General features: G+C 45.3%; 1 protein-coding gene across 2 annotated transcripts in view; it reads right to left on the reverse strand.

The window, feature by feature from the left end:
* Nod1 (nucleotide-binding oligomerization domain containing 1) overlaps window positions 1-17,340 on the reverse strand; it is a 51,140-nt gene that overhangs the window by 23,072 nt on the left and 10,728 nt on the right. For both annotated transcript variants that reach the window (XR_005503297.2, NM_001109236.1), the window contains exon 2: window positions 502-821. Coding sequence is in view for 1 of the 2 variants with exons in the window: in NM_001109236.1 (NP_001102706.1) it covers window positions 502-702 (201 nt within the window). In the remaining variant the exon portion in view is untranslated. The remainder of the gene's footprint in view (window positions 1-501; window positions 822-17,340) is intronic.

Here is a 17,340-nt window from a genome sequence, read left to right on the forward strand (position 1 = left end):
CACTTAGGGCACATTTAGAAAGTTACCTAGGGGTCAAGACCCACAGCAGGGAGAGCTGAAACAGAAGGGCTTCCTCCAGCCTCCTACAGAAGTTAACTGTTTGATCCAGAAGCTAAGTCTTTGGGCATTTATGATTCTACCGAGACCCCAGTGTGAATGGACATATGTCACCAGTCTCTTCTGTCATGCGTAAGAATGCTCAAGAATGAAAATAACCCAAAGACCATAGTGTGAGTCCACATATGTCATCAATGCTCCCTGTGTTACAGAGCTGCATGGGACTAACAGCAAGAACAACAAGAACAAGAACAGCAAGAACAACAAGAACAACAACAACAAGAATAAGAACAAGAACAAGAACAACAACAACAACAAAAGAGCCCAGTGTGGAATTTGACCCAATATACCAAATTCCCCCAACACGTTTGCAGGGGTCAGCAAGGGGAGCCACTGCTAGAAACGCAGGTCAGTGACTGGCGGCACCAGTGTCCCCCACTGCACCTTGTCAGGCTGGGTAGGACAAGCACACACGATCTCTGCATCCTCGGCTGAGAAGTAACCGTTCTCCAGCAAGTTGTCCACCAGGCACTGAGTGTTCCGAATGTTGGTGACCAGGTGTTCCCTGTTGATCCTCAACAGTTTAATGTGGGAGTGACAACCGGCTGGGACGCCTTCCATCTCATGTTGGCCGCGCTTCTCCATTGTTCGAGTAGCCAGCCGCTACTTTCCTCAAATTCATCTTTGACCACATGGGTCTCGCTGGCAGACAGGCGGTCAGGATTCAGGGCCACCACCCAGGATCCCGCCTTTCATTGCTGACCCTGCAGAGGTAAAGGACGATGTTAGCAAACCAGACCTCACTGGTGGATTCTCCCTCTCCCATCTCCCGTCTTTCCTTGCATCTTTCTACCTCTGACAGGAGGGAGTCCTGCCTAAGAATTTTATCAGGGAGGCTGAACAGCAATGACAACCATAATTCTCTTGTAATATATATTTAATCTCAGTCAGGGGGTTGATCATTCAGTTCCCAGATAGAAGACACAGCATTTTTATATTTATAATAATCTTTAATCATCATTAGGGCTGGGCAGATATCGACCCTCTATGCCATTATAGCTTCTCTGCCAACAACCCCAAGATACGAATTGCCGTATTCTGTCTAGCTTGCTCTTACTCAGGCTGGCCAGCCCTCAGGGCCAGTTCTCCCTATCTTCAGCCCATGGTGTCTTCTCTTCCCTCCACTTTCTCTCTTCCTCTTGGTCTTCCTTGGACCCCAAGCCTGGGAACCAAAACCCCACCTACCTCTCCTCTGCCCAGCTATAGGCTGTCGGCATCTTTATTCAACCAATAGTTTTAAATTAAGGAGCAGGGTTATTCTTGGTGTGCTTGAAGATTTCCTCCCCCCTGAGGTAACCAGACCTTGGGGGCCAGTATTTAACATTACAACACATAGCAACAGCCACACCTCAACATAATTCATTGCTGTCCGTGGTGTTCTGCCCCACTAAAGGTGTCCGTCAGTGTTACTGTCGCTTTGGCAAAAGACCAATGTCAGGGAAGAAAGATTTATTCTGCCTCCCTGTTTTCGTCCTTCTGATGGGAAAGGCATGGCAGGGCAGAACAGCTGTCTCCACATGGAGACTGAGGAGAAGAGAGAGGGAGAGAGGGAGGAAATGCGGTCACTAGGACCCACATCAGAACCCATGGCTTCTTCAGTAAGTGACGCCCAAAGGTCATCAAGCTGACAACATTGAATTCAAGTGGTTGGTCACACTGAGTCTCTGGCATCATCCTTTGAAGGAAGACAAAATATTCTAACATGGTCTTCACTATCTTTCTGGAATCTGCAAAGCCAACAAGGATGTAGAGGGAAAAAGCATTTGTGTACACAGGCATGGGAGAAGCCAGACAAGTTAAACTCACAGATATCCTTCAAAGGAAAGAGATGTTTAACCCATCCCCCCGGAATGCTGGGAGAGGATGCAGTTTACAACCTGGTGATTGTCTGCTGTCTGGTAAGCCAGCTCTGCCCATATCTCCCAGAATTGGATTTCCTTCTCCCAAGCCCTTTCCCTCTAGACCCTTGAGCATGACTTTAGGCCACAAAACCCATCCTTGTGAGAGATGCTATTTCTACTTTACAACAGCCTAAATCCCGTCTATGCCTTGGGCTATGCACTATGTTGTTGTCAGTCATTTTCCCTGGACAGTTATCTTGAGCATTGTTTCTAAGTCAACAAGAACCCATCTTACAAATGGAGCCATGTGTCCTCTGCAAGGAGCTTCAGTGTGAGCATGTCTGGGCTTTGCTATACTCGCAGGACTGAGTTCATTGTTGCCACAAAACCTTTCCTCAGAATTTTGTTGTGCTTAAATATGGCCAAAGTCAACGATCCGGGGTCAGACTCGAGAAGTCCTGGCCCAGCACCTGTGCCAAAACCTGACTGAACCACGTTTGAGTCTTGTCTTTTGGGGATCATTTCCCTGCCAGCTATAAAGCCTGCAGGGACCCCAGGAGGGGTTCTTTTTAAACTTAAACGTTATGGGGTTGGGGATTTAGCTCAGTGGTAGAGCGCTTGCCTAGGAAGCGCAAGGCCCTGGGTTCGGTCCCCAGCTCCGAAAAAAAGAAGCAAAAAAAAAAAAAAAAAAAAACTTAAACGTTATTATAAGAAGTTGCAAAACAAAAGTCACACACTGAAATCACCCAGATCCAAAGACTATCCGCCTTCATGAGCTTCTAAGCAATTAAAATGGCCATTTGGAAAGGAAGCGGCAGAGCTTCACTTGAGTTTTGTTCTAGAATCAAATACTTATCTCCTACCCCAAACAAAAATTCTAAGAGAGAATTAAAATTAGAAAAACAGGGGGATAGAGAGATGGCTCAGCGGTTAAGAACACTGACTGCTCTTCCAGAGGTCCTGAATTTAATTCCCAGCAACCACACTATGGCTCACAACCATCTGTAATGCGATCTGATGCCCTCTTCTGGTGTGTCTGAAGACAGCTACAGTGTACTCATATACATAAAATAAATAAAATGAATACTTTTTGAAAAGTAGAAAACCAACTAGCTTTATATCCCTTTCATAACTCATGTCCGTAGCTTGCATTCAGTTCTTGTCGTACATTGCTCTGACTGCCAGGATTAAAGGTGCCCAGCCTGGTTTGGGTTTTTGGATGGTATTTGGGCAGCTCAGATGGTAAAATGATTGCTGTACAAGCATGAAGGCTCTCTCAGGACCCAGTGCCAGCGACAAAGGATGGAGGCGCATGCCTGGAACGAAGGAGGCAACCAATAATCTTTCCCAGCTGAGATGTCCAAGACCCCATCAATGACCATCGTGGCACAGTAAACCTGAGGGTGCAGTAGTGGCACACACACCTTGGTGGTGACCAACAGCCCTCTAGTTGGACTTAAGACCTGCTCAGAATTGGGAACAATGCCTGGTACTGGAAGCCTAGATAATTACTCGGTGCTAGTGAAATCATGGTTATTGGGAGAGAATCTACAGCTACTGATGTATTAAACCATCTCAACCAACAATGTATACACATCTGTCCTTATACCCCCAGATCAGGGTAAATCTCACCCTTCATCAGGGAAACTTTGCAACAGATGGAGACTACTGTAGAAAATCACAACGAATCAAAACACCAAGCGATGGAGCCCAGTCCCAGTGGGTGCATCTATAAAGCAGTCCCATATCTAAGGCTCGGGAAGCATTTTGGAAGAAAGGGCAGAAAGACTGGAAGGGCCAGAAGATTGGGAAGCTTTCTATGTGGTTGTGTCTCCTAGTGATATCAGAAGCTACGTCCATAAAGTCTCACCAACATGGCGGCCCAAATAAGGATGACACCAATGAAGATGCCAAACTGGACAGAGAAAAGACCATGAGGCCCCAACCCTACACAAGGAATTATAGACAACTGATGAAAGCTGGGATCAGGAAAGGGGAGCCCTGAAAGCATACATTCAAGTGAAGGTTATGGCCTGAAAACGTTGTATGTAGGAATATATATGTATACACACACACACACACACACACACACACACACACACACACACACACACGCATGCAATTTATTTAGTGGAAAAAAAAGTCATGACTTTGAAGGAGAGTGGGAAAGGAGTATATGAAAAGGGTTGGAAGAGGAAAAAAAAGGAATGGAGAAATACTGTAATTAAATTATAATCTCAAAAACATTTTCTAATGCTTTAAAATATATGTTGTGACATCAAAAAATAAATAAAATAAAACATTTATAACCGTGGCTGACTAGCTCAATAAATAAATCATATTCAGAGAAACGGAGGGCAAGAGCTGTAGCAGCGCTATGTCAGTTCCAAGCGTATGAGGCGGGTCTCTGGGAGTCTGTGAGAGAAGCTGAAGCCCAGGGTGGAAACTTTCTCCTGAAAACGATCACAAGTCTGAGAGAACAGGGAAAGGCCGTGTTTCTCCCTGGGTGAGTCAGCATGTTTTAGAAGGCTGGGGAAAAAGGAGGTTGAGCAACTTCCTTCGTTCCTCTTGACCCAACTCTTATCACCAGGGAGTGGTCTGCTAACTGGCTTCTCTTTCCTGTGCCTGCAATTTCCACAAATTCTCCCTCTGCTTCCCAGGCTGTTACTATAATATCCACCACAGGCATGTCACAGCTTACCCACAAAAGGGGACGCTTTCCCCTGATTTGTGACCACCTGGACAAAGCCATGGGTCACATGACCCCTCGCTGGCAAAGAGGCTGCTTTTTGTGTAGTTTTCAGAGGGCAGTTAGCTCTCTTTGGCAGGAAGTTAAGGAGGGATGGGCATCAAAGAGGAAACAAAGAAACACAGTGCTTAATAAACAGAAGCCAGAGACAGAGCAAACTGTCCTGAGACACCTCAGAGAGTGACCAATCGTGAGCAGGTGCCACCAGAAACAGAGAGATGAAGGTCCTTGATATCTTACCTGCCAAAGGGCGGGCCCTGTGGTGCAAGTGGAAGCAAGGGGGCTGGGAGAGATAGTAGTAGGGACAGAGAGGGGAAGAGGAGGTGGAGAAGAGGAAGGAGGAATCGCAAGGGTTGGATAGCACTGGGTTTACAGAGCTAGGCCATTCCGCAGGGGGAGGTTTCCCCAGCTCTGGATATGGAGTCTCGAGGATGGTTGTTGAAGGGAGATCCTGTCAAGACAGTCCAAGAAAAAACAACTCAAGGCCGTGGGTGTGGTCTGAAAACAAGTCCTCGGGCTGCAGAATGCAAGGCAGAAAAACGCCACATAGAAAAATTAGGATAAAATATGCAGGTCGTAAGCAAGAGGCAGGTAGAGTATGTTGGTGGGAGGAAACCCCTGAGTGTGTGTGTGTGTGTGTGTGTGTGTGTGTGTGTGTGTGTGTGTGTGTGTGATGTTTCTGGCTTTTTTTATTTTTTTAAGATGGATATCTTGCTGTGTTACTTCGATTGTCCTGGGACTCCTACATACTCCAGGCTGACAATCCTCCTGACTCAGCCTCCAGAGTCCTGGGACTTATAGGCCGGTGCCATCATGCATGGCTCTTTCTGGCTGTCTCCAGGTCAGAATCCCCAGGTGTGAGCTGCCACATGGATCCTGGGAATTGGACCTAGGTCCTCTGGAAGAGAGCCAGTGCTCTTTAACCACTGCGCCTCTCTCCAGTCCCTATTTTTTTTTTTATGACATTTTACATTTATTCATTCAGCATGTGTACAAGCACCAAGGTGCATGTGTGGTAGGCAGAAGACAGTGTTCCAGAATCAGTTATCATATGGGGCTCGGTACTAAAATCCAGTCATGAGGCATGCACATTTATCCCTTGAGCCATCTCACCAATCCTGGTAGTTTATTTTTTTTAGTAGTCACATTAATGAAAGTAAAAATAAGCAGGTGACTTAATGAGATATTTCAATTAATCAAATATGTGCAACACAATGATCTAATATGTCCTCAGTAAAGCATGCTGTTTCCTCTAAGATTAAAACCTTCCATTTTGGAGGGAAGCTTTTTAAGACACAGGCTGTTAGAATGAGGTAAACAAGAAGATAGTCTAAGGGGAGGTGAAATGGTCCATTATGCAAGGAAGCTCAATAGGTAAACAATTCAAGCTTCAGGAAGTCCCTGAAACTGACAAGATACACGAGACCCAAGCCGAGTGGAGTGATACTATCAGACAAGCTGAGCTGCCCAGAAGAGGCTGGAACTAATCAGCCCCCTGCAAGAAGTAGAGACCAGCCAAGATGCTTGGAAAGGATGCTCTCCAACCTGTTGAGCTTCCTGCAGGTGGTGCAGTATGCTCCGGGTTTCCGGCTTTGGCAATCTCCACCCACACTGGAGTGGGCTTTGGTGATAAAGGTCTCTGAGTCATTTCTGCTCCTATAAATAATCCTTTACCCATATTCCCCTAAGTAACCCCAGTAAAACTACTCATTTGTTCACCAAGTTGGACTTTGATGTATTTATACTTTGGTCCATCACTGGTTCTTTATCTGGAGTAAGTAAACATTTGCCTGTGTCTCCCCAGAATAGTGTCACACAGCACACATTTATGAAGGAATGTCTGTGTACTTATTTCTCATACGGAGTCTTTGAAGTCTGGTGTGTCTCACACTTACAGATCATCTAGATTCTGACCTGAACACTGCAAGTGTTCAAGGGCCACACGACAGATGCGATTTTGCAACTCTGTACTCTTGAAATAGAAACCTACTACCCTTTGTCAGGACATAGCCTAATCACAGCTCTGTTTCCTGTCAGCTCCTTCTGCCCATGAGCTACTGTTTTAATAACGGAACCTTTCTGGCCTTGTATATAGCACAGGACTTGATCCAATGTCTACAGTGCTAGTACCATAACATCCTACCATTGGGTGTCACTGTCAACATGATGGATTTCCCCATCACAGTCCTAAGTTCTTGCCAGAGATGTCTGAGAGTTCCTGTAAGGTGTACTAGAGAGAGAGTGTTCCCAGTTTTCTAGACTTTGCACTCCAAGTTAAGAGTCAATAGTGCAAAGCAATTAGGCAACAGTACTCTCAGAATTCACACATGAGAGGTGTTACCCACAGTTAAGGGAAGCCGGTAATGGTTTCCTGCTGTGTGACCTCCAGTGTTGGTAGGCTTTAAGTCAATTGAGAGCCGGTGCTATGGTGTTGCCCCCACATAATTGTGGGGGCTTTCCAAGGACATTTTATAGGCCCAGGTTTTAGCTTAGTAACAGCTAGTTTTGAGGGGCTTGGGATATATCAGAAGACATTTGTGTGGCCATATTGAACTGCACTAGTTTTAGCTGATGGGGTAGAAGGATGCTGTCGGGCACTCTGGACTTGTGGCCTGATCTGATGTCTTAACAAAGCTGTTGAGAATCGACCAACAAAAGTGGGCCCAGGATTTGTTTGCTTTTCTCCTCCCCTTCCTTGTGGTGAGCTGTAACTATCTCAACACTAGGCATGAACAGCCTTGAGAAATGTCTTTAGCAACTTCCCTTTCTAATAAATCTGCCCTGTGATGAGAATCAGAAGCTCTGACGGGGTTTTGGTTTTGTTTCATTCCAACAAGGCCCCTGCTGTTGACTGTGAGAAAGGAGTTAGTGGTTCCCAGAGGAATTGAGTGACTGAGTCAGCACAGCGACTACAGCCACATAACACAGCCCCAAGCAGGGACACATGTGAGTGTAATAAAATAGACCATGGGTGTCACAGATACAAGGCTGAGGCAAGTCAGGCTCAATAAAAGAGAATAATAATAATAAATAATAAAATAGAAGCCAGGAGATGGTAGCTAGGGAGACACAGACTGCAAAGCAAGAGCCATGCAAACTCCTGGGGACAAAGAATCATGCTGTATCTTGAGTGAGTGTTTGTGTGTGTGTGTGTGTGTGTGTGTGTGTGAGTGTGTGTGTGTGTGTGTGTGTGTACACATTTGTGAATTCCACATTCTTAGATTCAAACAACCATGGATCAAGAATAGTCAGAAAAATATCACACCTCACTAAACACGGAAAAATCTGTAGATGTTTTCATTGTTGTTTCTTAAATTGAATGCTATGACAACATTTATAGGACTTACAATGCGTTAGGCATCATAATAATGTAAAGATGATTGGAATGTTCAGGAGGGTGTGTAGGAATATAAAGATAATCACTCTGTCCTGTATCAGGGATTTGAGCACTGGTGGATTTTGTTTTCCTGGGAGTATCCTGACACTGACTGATCTCTGCAGACACTGAGAGAAGAGTATATACATAAACACACACACACACATACACACACACACACACACACACACACACACGATTTGCCAAGTGTCAGCCTACATTTTTAAAATCTGAAATGTTATGTGAGCATTGTGTTTGTTTTAGCTTCATTTTGAGAGTCTTACTGTGTACTCCAACGGGGCCTCGAGCTCTCGAGATTCTTCTGCCTCGGCCTCCCACACGTCAGGGTTAAAAGGACCACCATGCCTCCCTGAAAGCACTGCTTTGTATTATATAGCAATAATTTATAGATTTCCATTTAAAAGTAGCAAAAGAACACAAGACAGTTGAAAGGGTAAATGGACGGTAAACATGCTTATTTAAAACAATAAGGCAGAGAAACAGGGAAATATGCAAGGGGTAAGGCATGGGCTGTAGAGACCGCTGACCTTTATAGGCATACACTCAGGCATACATGCCCCCCCCCCACACACACAGAGATAACCAAAAACAAAAATGAATCTTTAAGCCTTGTTGTGGTGGCATATGCTTTTGATCCCAGCACTTGGAAGGCAGAGGCAGGGAAATCTCTGAGTTCCAGGGCAGCCGGGACTACACTGAGAAACCCTGTCTCAAAAACAATGATGATGATGATGATGATGATGATGATGATGATGATTTTAAAAAGAGGTAAAGAAACAAAATTAATTAATATATCCCAAATACAAGTATTAAATCAAGTATAAATAATCTAAATACACTGATTATAAGACATAATCTGGCAGATGTGATAGAAAAAACTATGTGCTACTTAAAGTGGTCTATCTTAAATAAAACGGCAGAGTTTAGTCAATCGAGGAGAAAGGATGCACTGTGACTGATACAGCTATATTAGAATTAAATTAGAATTAAGAATGGGATGGTAGAAGACTTTTCACTTGTATGCATCTAGGAATATATTTTGAAAATACATTAAAGGAAAAATTTACAAATGGCGACACATCCAAAAGCATGATCACAGGCAGGGCTATCCGATATTTCATATAATATCTGAAAGAACAGACAGGCCATTAAACCAGTAAGAGTCATGGGAGAGCTAAATAAGTAATACGTTTATCTTACTGTGTGTGTATCACACAGTACCTAACAGCAGCACAGGACCTGTGCATGTGGAGTGTTTCAAGGTTGGCCGCATTCTGACCCCATTGTAAACCCCTAACATGTGACAAAGGATTGGAATCACTCGTTCTACATTTGTGACTACAGTAGAATTCAGTTGGAAGTCAACAAAGACATCTAGAAAATCTCCAAATCCACAGGTCAAAGGAAAAATAATAGAAATTAGAAAGATTTTGAACTATGCGACTATAAATTGATAGTCTTATCAAGTTTGTAGAAATCAAAGGATACCCAGTCTCACACTCGTGTGTTAGATAAGAGAAAACAAGAATAAAACCCTTCTGCCTTGAACAGTTCCAATTCACTGTCGATTTACCCTTGTTGTTGGTTGACTGGCTGGTTTTCTGAGACAGGGTTGACTGTAGCTGAGGCTGGCCTCTATATGTTGACCTTCAACTCCTGATCTTCTTTCCTGTACCTGGGATTACAGGTGTGTGTCTCCACAAACAGCTTAAAAAGCCTTTTAGGGACATTTCCTCCTGTGGATGGCACTGATGTGTGTGAACATTGTTATAAGAATTCAGTAAGAAAACAGATGAAAAAGAAGTCCTCTTTCGCCGTGATTACTTTTGAGTGAGGAATTATGAATGATTTGTATTTCAAATTGTTTAAAGGAAAATTTTTTTGAAGGAGATCAGCCCTGGGATGGAGGGAGATCTGGGCTAGGCAAGGAGTTCTTGGGGTTTCATGGAACTCTGCTGATGACCCACAGTCATAAGACTATCTAGAATCTAAGACCAGTGAGTGGTTCTCAACCCATGGGTTGCAATACCTATGAGGTGGGGGTGATGGCATTTCTGATATCTTGTATATCAAATACTTTTAATTCATAACAGTATCAAAATTACAGCCATGAGGTAGCAATGGAATAATTTTATGGCTGGGAGTTACCACAACATGGGGAATCGTATTATGCATCACAGCACTAGGAAGTTTGGGAACCACTGTCCTAGATAGTCAGAGAGATATAATACTAATTTGGAAAGCAAGCTATGGGAGAGGACTGACATCCTGCTTTCTCCAGAGGAAAACTTGCAGAAGGTGTTTCTCTCCTGTCACGTGGGTCCTAGAGATTGAACTCAGATGATCAGGCTTGGCAGCAAGGCCTTTGCTCACTTGACTATCTCGTGGGCCCATCCTTTCTATGGCTTTACAACTTATCCACTAAGCATAAACATAATACCTGGTCACTGGAAAGGAAGAAAGAAAAAAGAAAGAAAGAAAGAAAGAAAGAAAGAGAAACAAAAAACAAAGAAAAGGATGGGAAAGGAAGGAAGAAAGAAGGAAGGAAGAAACAAAGAAAGAAACAAAGAAAGAAACAACGAAAGAGGACAGGAAAGGAAGGAAGGAAGGAAGGAAGGAAGGAAGGAAGGAAGGAAGAGAGAGGGGGAAGGAGGGAGGGAGAAAAGAAAGAAAGAAGGAAGGAAGGAAAGAAAGAAGAAGAGAAAGCAAGCCAACAGGCTTGTGAACAGAGATGAACAACAACAAAAGACCTAACGGGGAATAAAAACAAGCCCTTTGTCCGCTCCTAAGACGACATATTGGAGTATTCCCTCCATCCTCCACCTTCAGCATCTGTAGGACTGCCTGACTGGAACCACACTGTCTCCTTTGCCCTCACAGTTACCTCATACTTCTTTGTGACTGCCAGGACCCTCTTTTGAGCTGCAGAAACCACTTTGTAAACAGTCTGGCTTTCCAGCAGCAGCGGAGGGTTTTGCCTGGCATGGCTTTCCCTTTACGAAGAGTAGAAGAACTGGAGGGCCAGGACGGCAGCTCCAGAGCTCTGTGCCCGAGCAATCTCCACAAGTCTCCAAGACTGTGCCAAGTGGAGCATCTTTCTCTGCCTGACCCTGTTACCCAAACAGCTGCTAGAAGAGTAGATCTCAGTGTTATCCCTGACAGGGCTTTGTGCTCACCGTGAGCAGCAATGGCTGCCAGGGGTGGCCAGTGTGGAGGGAGGCAGGAGAGTCTACTGGTGTTACTACCTTGCTCACTGCCTGCCTCCTTAGATATGCTGTATGGAGGCCCAGCTGGGCACTGATGATAAGAGCTCACACAGTCAACCCTTTCCTGGGACCCCAGTTTCACCAACTACTTTACAGTGCTGTGAGAGACAGGACAACCTGGGGTCAAATGCACGACTTCCACAGGCCCTACCCCCTCCCTCAGTCTCAGCCTGCCCACCCATGTTCACACCTCTGCAAACAGATCAGCTGAATGGGCTGCTGGCCAGAGTTCTTCAGGCTGAAGGGGACAAGGCACACAGAGGTGACAGCTGTTCCTAAGCCGTTGTAGAAGGATCCCTCACTGTGAGAACAACTGGTTTTGGGCAAGTTAGTTGTTTGGGGCCTTGATTTTCCCAAAGTTATATTTCCTGTCTTAGGGTGTTGCTGGAAAATGTGAGCTAATTGCTGTAAGTGCCTAAACAAGGCTGTCACGGAGCAGGTCCCCTCCAGGATGACATGGAGCAGGTCCCCTCCAGGATGACACAGAGCAGGTCCCCTCCAGGATGACAGGTCCCCAGTAATTACCTATTCAGTTCACCTTTCTTATTATCCTCATCCTTATGCCAACTTCAAGTGACAGTCACTGTTAGGAACTGTGTCACTGTTAGGGGCACAGTGAAGCTAAGCGGATCTCTATTCTCAGTATTTGTAACCTGACCATTCAGACAGATTCAAAATGAGGTGTTACAAGTGCAGTAAGTGTGAATAGAAATGCATTTGCCAAGAAAATGCATAGAAATGCATTACTACCTGCATTTGGAAGTTACTACATTAAGTGAAATAAGCCAGACTCAGAGAGACAAATACTCTATTTTCTTCTCTCTCTCTCTCTCTCTCTCTCTCTCTCTCTCTCTCTCTCTCTCTCTCTCTCTCCCTCTGCATTGAGAGGAAGAAGATTATTAGGTAGGGAACAGAGAGGGGAAAGGGGACACAGGGAGGTTTAATGACCCACATGTATGAAACACTGTGATGTCACCCATTACTTTTCTTAAGGGGGGAGGTTCCAGCAAGTCTGCCACTTTCCTAAGAGCATCCTTGGACTTGTCACTGTGGTGGCTTGAATATGCTTGACCCAGGGAGTGGCACTATTAAGAGGTGTGGCCTTGTTGGAGGAAGTATGTCATGGTGGGGGTAGGCTTTGGAGATCTCCTCCTATGCTGAGACTCCACCAGTGTGGGAGAAATTCTCTTTCTAACTGTTTACAGAGAGAGTCCCTTCCTAGCTGCCCTCAGATCAAGATGTAGAATTCTTAGCTCCTCCAGCACCATGTCTGCCTGCATGCTGCCATGCTTCCTGCCATGATGATAATGGACTTAATCTCTGAAACTGTAAGCCAGCCCAAATCAATTTGCCTTTGTAAGAGTTGCCTTGGTCATGGTGTCTCTTCACAGCAATAAAACCCAAACTAAGAGAATCACAATGGTGCAGGACCCATGAGTGCCTCTGTATTGGGAGGTTACAGGAAAATGAATGTAAACCGCCACTCTCTCTGAGGGAATCTGGGCTTGAGAGACCCAGGGGAACATGGAGCACATGAATAACCGCCAAACGTTCCACATACACACCCTGACCTGTCACCATTGTCTTAAGTGTCCATGACCAGAGGCCATCCACTCAGTCCCCTGCAGCAGGAAGATACTAGCAAAGCAAACCCCCCATCTCCAGGTGGCAGAAGCTTTGATCTGTACAAAACTACTTGGTGGTATCACCCCACAGAGGCTACTCTATCTAGAAAGTGACCATAAGTGTAGACTTCTTGAAAGGACAGCTAAAATTCAGATCCCATCCCCACGATGGGGATTGAATCAAGAAGAGAACGCTCAAAAAAGCATTTCCCATCAGCCACTTTGGCCTTATGATCCTGCCCTTTCCTCACATGCCCTGTTGTTGGGAGCCTTCATTCATTCTTTTGAAAAAAAAAAAAGCATATATATATCTCCAAATAAACAACCCAGCTTTCTCCAAGTTGCTGTTGCAATACCAGCAGAGAAGATTCCAGATTGATATGAGCCTTTCCCAGAAAACTATTCTGCAACAACAGAGCAGATGCTAATTAGAGTTACACCCCAAGCTGTTGTTCAGTGGTCAGGCCATCTTGCAAGTATTTCTGTATAGAAGTTGGCCATAAACACTAACGTAAGCAAAAGCAAGTCTAGTGTTAAGAGTCTGGCCGCCCGCTCTACTTCTTCCCCAGTCCTGGTTCCTCCTCCTCAAGCTCCTTTCCTGGAATGAGAGCTCACAAGAAGCCTGTGGCTGTCCCAGAAAAGGGACAATACTTTTGTAGACACAGAAAGGCCTGGTTTGAGAAGCAATGACTTTACTGTTCATGCAGCAGTTTATACAGCCCTGCCCTCTCCTTCCCTGAAGACCGGCACAGGTAGAAATCTGCAGCTCTCAGTCCACTCAGCAGCTCTGCTGTCCCCACTGGGGCCTGGTTCACTCTCTCAGCCCCTTGTTGTGACCTAGGAACTAAGAGTAGAAGTGTTTTGTTGGCTTACAGTGGTAAAGGTGGTTACATGGCTGTCACTATTCCAGCCTTTCATTTCTAGAACAATGACTAGCCTCCCTGCAAACAGGTGACTGTTCCCTCCACACATCAGCTACCCCCCATTCTAGGCTCACAAATCCCTATAGTGAGTGGAATGTGTGTGTGTGTGTGTGTGTGTGTGTGTGTGTGTGTGTGTGTGTACAATGTGTGTGTGTGTATGTATGTATGTATGTATGTATGCAGTGTTTGTTGTTGTTGAAACAGAGTTTCTCTGTTTAGCCCTGGGTACCATGGAAGTTGCTGTAGACCAGGCTGGCCTTGAACGCACAGAGATGCCTCCCTTGCGCTAGAATTAAAGGCGTGCACCACCGCTGCCCAACTTAAAACTTGTTTTTCATTTATTTTTTATGTGTATGTGTGAGTCCCTTTATTTTATGTTTGTGCATGCACCATGCATATGCCTAATGCTAGAGGAGGCCAGGAGAGCATCAGATCCTCTGGAATAGGGGGTTGTGAGCGTCCCTGTGTGGGCTGGAAGGCAGCAAATGCTGAGCCATCTCTCCAGCCTGAGTAGAGCACCTTGCCAACTTGCTAAGGACCTTGGCATGCTATCAAGAAAAGAGCTTCGACTATTTGATTTGACTTGTTCAATTTCCTAATTACCCACTAATGTGGCAAACCCTTCCTAATCACTTAATAGATATAATAATTGTAGACAAGAAAAGCAGTGGTCCCGTGAGGAAGCTGGATTCAGACAGGTTGTCAAAGCAGCATGCAGGTATCTAATATACCTGCTGGGGAAGCTCGTACCCACACAAGACCACGATTTCTACGGGAAGGAAGCCAATTTAAGAATGCACTCAGGAGCCTTGATGTCATCTTAGCCGTTCTGTCTCCTAGAAAGAGCCACATAAGGAAGAGTGTCCTCCTAGGGAAACAGCGTCTGCCTAAGGAAACAGCGTCTGTTCAAGGAAGCACAGTCCATTAAAGCCTCCGACTCTGGTGGCATGTACACCTGTGCTCCTGGGAATAGTGAGAGCTCTGTCTGGATTGGGGACATATGTCAGTAAACAGGGTAGATATGTTTCTGGGTGGGACAGATTTACTTTATCTTCAGTTGAGCAGGGGCTAAACTGAACCTAAAAGGAGGGAAGAGCTCCCCATAGAAATAGCTTTCTTGGCAAAAGCTCTTACTTCCTTCTTGTGTGTGGGGCTGGGGGTTGGGCGTGTTTGTATGGATAAGCACGCACCACAGGGATCAAGCTGTTGGGTTGTGCATCTTGGGTTCCTTTCCTTTTCTGAGGGCGTTTCTCATTAGGCTGGGCTCGCTGATCAGACCAAGATGGCTGACCAATGAGCTCGAGGGATCTGCTTGTCTCTTCTCCCAGCATGGGGATGACCAGTGCACACCAGCATGCCTAGCTCTTTAATAACACGGTTCCTGGCCTTTTCAGTTGCACGGCACTTTACAGAGTGATCTTTCTCCCCAGCATCCACCTTCTCCCCACCCCCACCCTCAGCGTCCCCTTCTTTTCAAGAATGTTGTAGAACACTGTCTGTACTGTCTCCATTTGGGTAACTGCGGTGACCTGAAAGCAAGCTTTAGCCTGGGCTTACTGTAAATGACCAAAAGTGTGGGTTTATCGACCTCACAGAAGAAACTAGGAGAACCGTCATTATCCCCTCACCCAAGAGTCCAGCCATGCTTCTCTCCCTCCCAGACATGAGTAGTTCTGCCCAAGCTGCGCGTGGTTGTCTGGTGTTCAGAAGTGCTATCGTGTAGAGTGTGGAAGATGAACTGAACTCAGAAGAGACTCCATCGATGCAGCTATGGGAAAGCCACGATGCAGGGAAGGATGAGACTCTGTGATATGGCTGCCTTGAGTCCCCCGTGCTCCTATAAGTAAACTCTCACCCGTGTTGTGTAAGTTAGCCTGATAAACTCCAAGTTAGACGATGGTGGAGCTCTTACTGTGATCTGTTATTGGTGCCCTATCTGCGTCTCTTGTTTTTGTTTTGTTTTCAATGCTGGGATTAAACCAAGACCCTTGTGCATGCAAATCACACTTTACCACTGAGACATGCCCCTGGCCCCTAAACCCTATCCCAGAAATGCTTTAGTTTGATTTCTCTGAAGTAGATGGATGATGCTGTGGCCTCTCTCTTATTACCACCCATTATCTGCTTCCGTTCTAGCAGCTACCAACGAAACATTTCAGTCTTGCTCGCTTTTTTGATAAAGGCGCATCTTAGAGCAGGGTGCTTGAAATCCTAGCACTTGGGAGGCTGAGGTAGGAGGATCATGAATTCTACAATAACCTGGGCTCTGTAGTAAAACACACACAGACACACACACACACACACAGACAGATACACATACACACACAAACACACACACACACCACACACACACAGACAGATACACACAAACACACACACAAACACACACACACAAACACACACACACAGACACACACACCACACACACACACAGACAGATACACACAAACACACACACACAAACACACACACAGACAGACACACACACAAACACACACACACAGACACACACACCACACACACACACAGACAGATACACACAAACACACACACAAACACACACACAGACAGACACACACACACAAACACACACACAAACACACACACAGACAGACACACACACACAAACACACACAAACACACACACAGAGACAGATACACACACACAAACACACACACACAAACACACACACAGAGACAGATACACACACACACACCACACACACATACCCACACACACAGAACACACACAGACACACACACACACACACACACACACACACACACACCACACCACACATACACACACACAATGGAAGCAGCAGATAATATCCTCTGCAAGGTCAAATTTTGCTGTGCACAACATGGGCTTGCAAAAATAGTGTCCACATAATCTTGGGCACTAGAAATATGAGTGGAATTTATTTATTTATTGAGTTGAAATAAGTTAAAACCACCATTCTTGCCTTCTTTAAGTAATCTCAGACTTAAAATTATCAAACATGTCATTCAGAACATATCAGGTTCAGACAGCAGTGTGACCAAAACCCTGGCCTTAACTTGTATCAGACATCCATGAAGGCTGAGGGTCAAATCTCCATTCTCCTTTATGGAATGGCTTCTGTCTTATGCAAGAGTCATTCTGGGAACTTGACCCACAGCCTCCTTGCTGAGGAGTTTTCGGTGATGAAGATTATTGCACTGTATTCACACATAAGTAACTTGGATGGATTTTCAGAATTAAAGTGATGAGAAGTTGAGCCTCCGTGGCTCTCCACTCCCCAGGCTGCCAGGCAGTGACTGGGTGGGCTGACTCATCCTAGGATCTGGCTAATAGATACCAATGCCAAGCCTGCTCTTTTGCCGGGCTCATACAACCACGTAGAGCATACACGCCCAGCCACTCTAGTGGGTCCCGCCAT

Source organism: Rattus norvegicus, chromosome 4 (assembly GCF_036323735.1).
Source record: "Rattus norvegicus strain BN/NHsdMcwi chromosome 4, GRCr8, whole genome shotgun sequence".
NCBI lineage: Eukaryota > Metazoa > Chordata > Mammalia > Rodentia > Muridae > Rattus > Rattus norvegicus.